This window comes from Lupinus angustifolius, unplaced genomic scaffold, assembly GCF_001865875.1.
Source record: "Lupinus angustifolius cultivar Tanjil unplaced genomic scaffold, LupAngTanjil_v1.0 Scaffold_162_1, whole genome shotgun sequence".
NCBI lineage: Eukaryota > Viridiplantae > Streptophyta > Magnoliopsida > Fabales > Fabaceae > Lupinus > Lupinus angustifolius.
This window is the reverse complement of record NW_017728885.1, coordinates 120,769-130,854: the sequence shown is the minus strand read 5'-3', so window position 1 is coordinate 130,854 and position 10,086 is coordinate 120,769. Positions and strand designations below refer to the sequence as shown.

At 29.9% G+C, this 10,086-nt stretch overlaps 1 protein-coding gene and 1 long non-coding RNA gene across 2 annotated transcripts; one reads left to right on the top strand and one right to left on the bottom strand.

Moving 5' to 3' along the window:
* The first annotated feature begins 2,746 nt into the window (after positions 1 to 2,746).
* On the top strand, positions 2,747 to 3,753 carry LOC109342039. Its single transcript, XR_002107028.1, has 3 exons — positions 2,747 to 2,918; positions 3,312 to 3,389; positions 3,500 to 3,753. It is a non-coding gene; the product is annotated as an uncharacterized LOC109342039 (long non-coding RNA).
* A 932-nt stretch (positions 3,754 to 4,685) lies between these two features.
* Positions 4,686 to 7,602, bottom strand: LOC109342031 (histidine-containing phosphotransfer protein 2-like). The gene is made up of 6 exons (XM_019579990.1): positions 7,585 to 7,602; positions 7,356 to 7,489; positions 7,188 to 7,256; positions 5,719 to 5,790; positions 5,511 to 5,583; positions 4,686 to 4,733 (listed from the first exon to the last, which is right to left on the bottom strand). The coding sequence occupies exons 1-6, from the start codon at positions 7,600 to 7,602 to the stop codon at positions 4,686 to 4,688; spliced, it is 414 nt and encodes a 137-aa protein (XP_019435535.1).
* Positions 7,603 to 10,086: the final 2,484 nt, after the last annotated feature.

Here is a 10,086-nt window from a genome sequence, read left to right as displayed (position 1 = left end):
ACAGAATAAGGCAGTACCAACTTCATTTTCGCCTCTCCCTCAAAAGTTGCTCAACTCAGCTTCATTTTCACCGTTCTCATTCTTGTTCTCATTTTCGCCTCCTAAGATCTCATTCTTGTTCTCTCTCCGTTCAGCCCTCACTCTCTCTTCTACAACACCCTAACTTTTTCGATTCCGCTAATAGTGTCGTTGATCCGTCTGATTTTGTTGATACATCGCTGGTAATTCCCGAACCCTAGCTTTTCAATTTGTTCAATTTTTTGAAATTTTCTTCAGTTGAAATCTGTTTGTTCTTGATTTGGGTTTTCAATGAATCACTCGTGAGTATAAAGTGGTTTATAGAGATTCAGGTGTGTTTTAGAAGCAGTTTGGATCTTCTCCAATTCTGAAAATGAGCGACTTAGATGCGTCGAAGCAAATCAACAGATGGTTCGATTTGTTCATGCTTTTCTGCATCTTCCAATATTAATTATCATTCAAAATGACGCAATTGGAGGAGGAAGTAATTAGGTAAATGAAGGTAGCTTTCTTCTACACACAAGGAGCAGGAAGCAAAAAACCACTTATGTGATCGAAGAAAACCCGTCTCAATGAGAAGCAACTTACAACTCCAGGCTTCTTCCTTGATTCAGGAGAATCTTCAAGAAATAAGTCATCTTATGATGGGTCTTTAACCTATCAATTTAGCTCTACCCATGTCAGTATAACTCAGGTAACCCTAAGGTGTAGCCAAACCAGGTAACCTTTGTTTTGAATTGCATAGTTGAAGGGGAAAAAACAGAGAGATGATATTTTGTTTTTAATTTATAGTGTTTTTTACTTTTTTTAATTTATTTTTTACTATATTTATGTTCTTTAGTGTGCAATATAATGTGGCATGTAAGCTTTTAGCTTCCTCGTTCCCGGGGCATGCTGAAATTCCATGCCAATTGTTTATTTGATTGTACCTTAAAATTATTTTTGCTTCTTATAGAAACAAGCTGAAAATATTTCCAATATAAATCTGTTTGATAAGGTGTCATAGTCTGTTAGTAGGTCTAGCTGTGACATCTATTTGCATGTTAAAGATAACATGTTACTATTAATTGATTCCTTTTGAAATGTTTGATCTGAAACATTACATACAAATCATGAAGGAAAAATGTCTACATATAGGAATGTGAAAAAATAGTTTGTATATGGTATAAGCTTCTCAAAATATTTACTTTCTTGGTATGTCACACTCTTCATTAAAAAAGTACCTTGAGAGTTGAGATCCTTATGTCATAGCACAGATAGCTTTGGTGTTACTTATTACATCCTGAACCTACGATATATCAAAGTTTGGAGTGGAGTAGCTTGCTGTACTATAAACTGTCAACACACTGAACTGGTGATGGAAGCAGTTCAGAAATGAGTAATATATCAAGGGATAATGCTTCATGTGTCAGAGAATATGGTGATAAAATAGAGGTTCCGGAACAACTCCCTTGAATTATGTTTCCGTTCTGTTTTGTTGTTCTTTAGATTTTACATATCTGCTTATTAATCGGATAATATCAATGTTTAATATCAGGTTTTGTATTTTACGGACTACTCACCTTGTACAATCTCCCCATCATGTATGTAACAGCACTAACTGGAAAAAATATGGTCTGGACTTTGGGAGCATAATCCATCAATATTTTCATTCTTTCCTTAAGATATGTACCCTAATTTTCTTCATAGAACCAGTATAGAATTCTGTATTTCACATAAATACATATGTTAGACAAATTATATACATATTCCCAACATGAATATAAGTATGATTGTATGAACATCTCTGCATTCTGTAAATATGGTAATGTACATCTATTAAAATTTCTTATTTTTATGTGAGATACTTCCTCGACATGTTGGTACATGGGATACCAGCACCAAGGAGAATGTCTCAACTTGAGAGAAATCTTGTCAAAAAAGAAATTTCTCTGGACGACTTGAGGGAGAAGAATTCAGGGCTCTTTTTAAGTTCTCGTGCCATTCAGGTAAATTCCTCACCTGCATTCTCTCACTCTAATGTGTGCACACTTGTGTTCTATAGCCCCTCACTGTTTTTAGAGATGAATGATATCCGCCAACCCTTTCCAAAATATTTAACGATTTTCCCATTCAATAGGCTAAATGATAATGTTGGAATTGAATATTTAACTATCCTAATATAGCTAGCATCTATGTATGCTTAGTATGTTTTTTTCTGTCTGGCTGAGTATAGCGTACAAAACAACTCATTTGTGAGTGACAGATCAAAACTAGTAAAGTTTGCATTCATTCAAAGAAAAGTAAAATGGAGGAAACCAAGGCAAACCAGGTAACATTTGTTTTGAATTGCATACTGGATCATCTTATATGAAGTTACAGTATGAATTCTGCGTTCTCTGTTCATAATCTAAAATGGAATGGTTTGGTTTCTTAAGTGTAATTGTAGTATTAATTTTTTTATTCATATCATAAATTGGTATGGTATGTTTGTGGCCATGATTTCCCTAAATACATTTGTTGTATGGTATGCTGGAAAAGCATCGGATATGGATTATGCCTTGATGACCCAAAATGCAAAATGCAGTATGAATTGTTCATTCATAATATGAATTATAGATGGAATATTTGAGTTTCTAAATGCAATTGTAATAAGAGATGTGTATTAATAATGTAAAATAGTATGGTATGCTTGAGCTATATGGTTGTGTTCCATTCCATATAGTATCCAACAATATGTGTTCCATTCTTATACAGATGCATCATTTAGTCAAGACTACTTTCTTATGGATGAAAAGGTAATCATCGTCAACTTTTGTAATGTTATTGACAACTATTCATATGATTTTTATCATTCTAAATTTTGTATACAATATATATCATTCATTCACGTGCATCACTATCATTGTGTTGTTTGATAGGTAGGCCACGAGTATGAGGGTTATATGCCTAGTAGACATGTAAGAACATTGTTCTCGCTTACTGGATTCATTTTTAGCTTGTATATATAATAGGATTTAATATATATGTATTGAGTGTATAAGGGTTTTTACATGCATCCTCGCCTTCTAGTTAAGCATGTATTCTCCCCATTGTTGTTGTTATCAATAACTTATATTTATTGACTTGTTTAATAATTTTGGTTTTGGTAGAGCTTCTTCCATCAAAGCTTATTCTATCAACACTCTAATATTTGAATCCATTGAAATTGTAATAATGAAATGTGGTTTTGTCTTTTGGTGTTTTGGTAATTTTTAATGTTGAATATGTGTGAATGATGGGGCAATATTTAATATTTAATGTCAATTTTGCAGGTGAGGCTTGTGTTTGAAGAATCTGAAATGAGTTATTGTAGTCAAGCTTACACATGGTGTTGTGCTAGAAGAAGATAGGTGATTTTTTTTTATGCTCTTTATTAGTTTTATTGAATCTTCCTTTTGTTATCAATTTCTGCAATTTTACTAATATGCATGCTTCTGTTTCAATTGGATTTTGAATGCAGGTATGGAAATACCACTATAGTGGAGAACACTGAGAGGTGGTGGATGGATCTCATTTTCCAAAGGATACATGCAGATTTTGGTTGTGAAATTTACGATTTTTTCTTACAATCTTCAATGGTTTCAAATCTTTAAGTGAATATAAATTAATGGATTGATTGACATTGAATAGTTCTCTTGTGTAATAGAACATTTCTTACTTTGTCTAATTTGAATATGACCTATCATTAGTGACATTCCTTGTTCATGATGTGGGCAGCACCTTATTGAGAAATATTAGAGATGATTAATTGATTATGCATATCTGGTTATATCAGCTTCCATGTTTTAATTTACTATACTCAAAATCTTTATAAAGATTGATGATTATTGCATGCAAAATTCACAATTGAGCCATGGCAAAGTGTGGCAAAATCCACAACTTAGCCACGGAGAGTGTGGCAAAATCCTCAACTTAGCCACGGTTATAATGTGGCAAAATGCACAACTTAGCCACGGTCAGGACCGTAGCTGCGTACAACAGACTGTGGCTAACTAAATGTTACCACATTTTGGTAAAGCGTAGCAATATCACATATTGACCGTGGCTAATTTTTAGCAACGCCATTCCTTGCCAGGGATACAATAAGTGTGGCCACTAAAACTAGCTACAGTTTTTTTCCACATTAGCCACGGTTTTGACCGTGGCTAAAAGGTTGTTTTATTGTAGTGGTGGAGGATGTCGTGATTCAGTGTTGTGTGGTCTATCTAAATGATGAGGAATGAACTTATTTTCTCGATAAGGCTGTTAGCTATGTACATATTATGGATTTGATCTAAGCTAGATTTGAACTTGGTTTATAGCCAAAATTGCGCCAACTACTTTATTTTTTGCTAATTGATGTAATGATCCAAAATTATGTATTAATTTATCAACTAAAAAGATCAAATCTTAATTTTTGTATTGTATTGGGTTAGCATCCCTTGTGTTGCTTTCAATACAATTGTTTATAAAAAAATATTGCCTTGCGTAAACTTCATCAAATATATTCAAATGGAAATAACGTTACAAAATGAGCACCAAACTCTCTTAAATTTGCATAAAAGCCAAATATTTTGCAAAGATATAAAATCAATATTTAAACATATTAGGTATCAGCAAAATATATATATTTATAAGCCACTAAGCAGAAGGCATAGCAAGTTGAATCAGAAAATGGGACGCTGTTTAGTCAAGAGAATGATTCTTCTTTCAAGCTGCAAAACAAAAAAAAATTGGCATAACAAGAATATGTTAATAATTAATATTGCTACAAATCAAATATCATTTCTAAAGTAATTAAAAAGACAAATATAGTGAACAAATCAAGTAAAACGAATGTCACAAAATTTAGGACCTGGAAATACAATATTACATTGTTCACTCACAATGGAGCCAACTTTATGTGTGTTCGGATATTGAGACTTTCAAATAATTATTAACCTTTCTCATTGATAATCACAATTTTTTAAACATTTTTTGGAGTGTCAATTACATCTCCATCCATTTTATCGTCGTTTCATAACTAATATGATAAGAAAATTATATTTTACATTTAGTGGTACATTATAAGCTTCTTTTGCATTTTAACATAAATTCACATATCTTATAAATTAAAAACTAGGTAAATCACCTTAGGAAATAGAACTATCTCAGTGAAATATGACATGTTCATATTTGATAGAAGATTTGGAGAAAAGAAAAGGAAATATCCAAGACAAAAGGGGTTTCAATCGAAATTGACATGGCAAACTAATCCAGAGAATCAATCTAAATTGCTTTTTTTGATAGTTTTGTAAAGAACTATTATCTCAGATTTCAGTTTAGTTTATAAAATCAACTCGAACGGAAGCGCATATATTACATTTTGATGGAATATGAATGATAGATTATATAGTAACAGTGTATAAAATTCTTATATTATCAGTGAATAAATTTATTTCACTTATTTCATAGGCTACTTTGGATTGGAGAAATGTATGTGAAACATGTACCTGAAGAACAATATGGAGTTTTTGTTCCAAAGCACAATATTCTCGACGAGCTTGATTCAAAGCCTTCATACACCTACAACATACATTTTACTATGGAGTCAGGGTTTCATCATATTATCATTTTCGTCATTGAATATTGAATATTGAATATTTTCTTATAAATCTAAGGTAAAAGTTTATGTGAAAGATAGGTATAGATTTTGATTACTCTTCTTTAGAAGCCTTCTCAATAGCATCTTCAAACTCAGCAAATGTTAGGGCCATACGACGAGCACCTATGCTGAAGTTCAAAAATAAATAATAATGGGTAAGTTCATGATAATTGTAAGTGTTCAATTTTGAGAATATATTGGAAAAGGAAATAGTAGGAGAATGACAAGCACAAAATTGAAACAATTTTCATCAATTAATCAATTGGACTGAACTTAAATTTTTATATTTTAAATAAATAATGAAATGTAAATTTGTAATTGAATTATGAGAAAAAATATATACACTAATAATGTATGAATTTTATATATTGTCACTACATCAACTAATATTCATTTCATTGATCATCAACTCTTCAAAAAAAAGTAATACGAACAAATGGTAGTCGATATTATACTCTTAAAATCAATTTTAATCAAATGAGATTGTCAATTCAATAAAATGAGATAGTTTAAAAAATCAAATCATTCTTCTTAAATATAATAATTTAACACAAAAACAGAAGCATCAGATATTTTTATTTATGATATTTTTTCCAAGTTCATCCTACTATAAAATATTTACTTCTATCCAAATTTTGTACACTAAAACTAGGCATTCTTATTCAGTGAACTATGAGGTCCTTAATTATCATAAAAGTAGTAGTTATTTCTTATTGTAAGACGCATGTAAAAAATAACAGTGTTTAATTTTCAAATAAGTACTAGTGGTGGATACTTTAAGGACAAAGATCCTCTCTCTCAAGTAAATTATGTCCCAAAGCCAATTAAACTTCATAAAATAATTTAATAATATTAATTCTTATTATTACAATTTTTAATTTTATTAAATAAGATTTTTTAATTGGATAAAGACACCAAATAGGATAAATAATCTTCATCCATATTTTAATACCTAAATGGTAGATGAAAAGGTAGATCAAAAATAAATGTGGTGTTGCAATTAAAATTATCATTATGTTACACTTATAAAATAAGTTAAAACATATTGATCACCAGACCCATCAAACAACCAACAAAGCGTTGATCTAATAGTATAAGGTTTTATTAGACTTATAGAATGACCAAAATGTTAAGAGTTCAATTTATGAGAGCGATACTTATTAAATTGAGTATTCACAAATCCCAAAAGAGATTAGTTTCTTACCATAATGTGAATATAATACCCTTAGTAATAACCACTATCAAACCAATACAAAACTACAAAACTATCAAAACTATAACATTGTGTCCATAATCATTATTCAGGAATATAAATTAAAGCCCCGTTCATCTAAAGTTTTAAAAAATTATTCCCAAATGTGATTACCAAGTTAGATTTGAAGGCACCTTTTCATTTTGTATGAGAAAGGAACCATTTATTAGCAATTACAATATTAGCATTTTGGCATAACATTTTTTAACAGTCAGTATACAATCTGAATACAATTCTATTTCAATGAACAAGATCAAGAAACCATTACATTACCTCAATGCACTGCCTTTCACTTTAAAAACATGCTCCTTCATAAAATCATAGTTTAAAACAGGATCATTCCTGCCAAGTAAAAAATTAATGAATAATATAATAAATCAAAGTTAATTAGTAAGAAAATACAAAAAATTACAAACTTGAATAAAGAAGTTGGAAAACTACAGTTTTTTTATCAGTAGTTTTAGGACATCTCGGGCATTAGTGCAAAACTCTGGGATCACATCAACAAGGTAGTAGGGATCTCCATTATTGTCTTTCAGTGATTGGATAAAACTGAAATGATCATCTACCAAATCCTAAAACACAGAAGAAACAAAAAATTCAATTCATGGAATCAAAAATCCCATTTAACACATAAAAATATAGTAACATACAATTTAAAGAGAACAACAGAAAATTGAGGGTACATTATTGCAACCCAAATGTCTATAAACAAATTAATTAGTAGTTTTCCGATATTAATTGTTTCACACACACCAAGAGAATCATATCAGTTCTAGAGATGAAAGTAATAGAGAACACCAAAGAAAAAACAAAATATAATGAAACATGTATTCTTTTATTTGTATTGAGATAATATTTTTACCTTTAAAATTACAAACAAAACATAGAACTTCCCTCTCATGTGCATGTCCAAATGGACACAGATTTTATTGGTAATAAAGTCTAATTAAAATATGTCGAAATTGTCATAACCTTTATGTTTGTATATCCCTATTTATCTTGTTATTAAGTGAAGAAATATGTCAGAATATATTCTCGTGAACAAGACCACCTTAACAAAGATTTACATCATGAGAGGGGGGAAATTTAGAATTTCATATTAAGTTTAACATACATCAAATTTTTAGGAGCCAAACATTAATGTTTCGTTTGGTTGCGAAGAAAATAAGAAGAAAGAAATATATGAGAAAGAGAGTGAAAAAAGAGAAATAGATGAGAAATAGAATGGATTTTAGTGTTGTTTGGTTGTATAAAAAGAGAAGAGAAAGAATTGATTTTTCTCCCCCACTCTTCACTGGATAAAGATTTGTTGTCCCGAATTATGTTTCAAATCATGTCGAACATCAATAAAAATATTTTATGTCAATTAAAAAAATAAATGTTCATTATTTTTTATTTTTTGTTTCAATATTATTGGTGCAGGACATGGTTTGTGACACAATTTAGGACAATAGATCGGAGTCTCTCTTCTCCTCTCATTTTCTCTTCACTTGGGAGGAGAAAGAGATTTTGTAGACCCTCTTCTTTTTTCCTCTCCTCCCTCAAACTCTCTCCTAAAACAAATGAGAGAAAGAAGATATTTCTCCTCAACTTCTCTCCTCTCACTCTCTTTCTCTTCTATTTCTACCCTTCCAAATGAAGGCTAAGCGGCAGAAGAAGTTTTGAACATTTTTTATATACAACTCGAGAAAAAAGTCTGAGCGCTGTGAAATTGATTTTGACAAAAAAGTACAATCAATGTCCATTCTTGATCACTCAAATTAATCCCACTTTTCACCACAAAATTTCAATAACATAATAACTAAATCTAATGTGTTATGTGCTTTAATTTATATGTTTTCGTAGTGTTTTTGGTATTAAATACAACTATTCTAAGAAAATAAAACCTATACGCTGTTTTAATTTATTTCAACAAAAATTCCTGTTAAAGAGAGGAAATTCTTCTATCTAATACTCACCTAAAGTGTAAATAGTCCTTAGCAGTAAATGAAAATTTAAATGGGTTTTCTTAATTCCAATCTGTATTTGTAATTGAGGATGTAATATTACAGATTGGTTGTGAATGTTATCTTATCATAATTGCAATTGTCATCTCATTAACCATATTTTTCATAATTTTCTGCAATTACAATAAATATAACATGACCATGATTACAATCATCAGTTAAAACATAATCTATAGTGAACATACATTATAAATAAATATCTCATTAACCATATTTTTCATAATTTTCTGCAATTACAATCATTATTTAAAACCTAATCTATAGTCAACATACATTATAAATATATTTTGAAAATGATAAATGGTATTTAGAGACAAACCTCTTGCCTCATGGTGTGGATAGTATCTATTAGTTGCTTGTTCAGAATCTCCTTTGAAGCCATTGATGAGAGAGAGCCAAACCCTTATTCAAATTCTGCAAAGAGAACTTTGGAGATGGGAGATACAATATAGTGATAGAAAGAAAGGATATTAGGAAGGCTCTAGTGTAAATCTGATATTGTCTATTGTTTTAAACAATGTTTAGAATTAAATAGAGATTTTAAGAACTTTATGTTTGTTAAGTTGCTTTACTTTGAACTACTAATCAACACATGGTAGTTGTTTATTAATTTCTTAATTGTGAATAAAAAGTTTTTCTCATAAATATTATATTATTTTTTCACGTTTTCCTTTTAAAATTTCCCATACATTCAAAGCCATAGGAATAGAATATTATTTAATTTTTATTATTGATCACATATTTTGAATAAATGAGCCAAAAACTGTCATGACTGGAAAGTGAAATTTCAAATTGAAAATTGTAAAATGGTAATTGAATGTATTTTTTTCTTATTACCATCAAGCATGTTTATATATTACCCGATTACCTAATTTTGATTTCATCAATTTGTAATGATATCATTTGTATATAATAGAAATCTTGTTATATATATAGATATCAAGTTAAAACACATTCACATTAAACCCTTTACATGTAAAAATTATTTATAATGTTTACGCAAAAACAATACACATTTACTCGAACAAGTTAAAAATAGAATTCATAATGGGAATATTTTTATGACATTGAAGGTATATCTATGGAGTAATTAATAATAAATTGTGTGGTAAGATGGTAAGATGTCAATAAGTTTTTTAGTGAAAAGGATATTGCTAAGATTA

Coding starts and splice junctions, on each gene's coding strand:
- LOC109342031 (XM_019579990.1), bottom strand. Junction 5,584..5,718: donor GAGAAGGCTTCTAAAGAAGA/GTAATCAAAATC, acceptor TGTATGTTGTAG/GTGTATGAAGGCTTTGAATC. Junction 4,734..5,510: donor AACTCCATATTGTTCTTCAG/GTACATGTTTCA, acceptor TTTGTTTTGCAG/CTTGAAAGAAGAATCATTCT.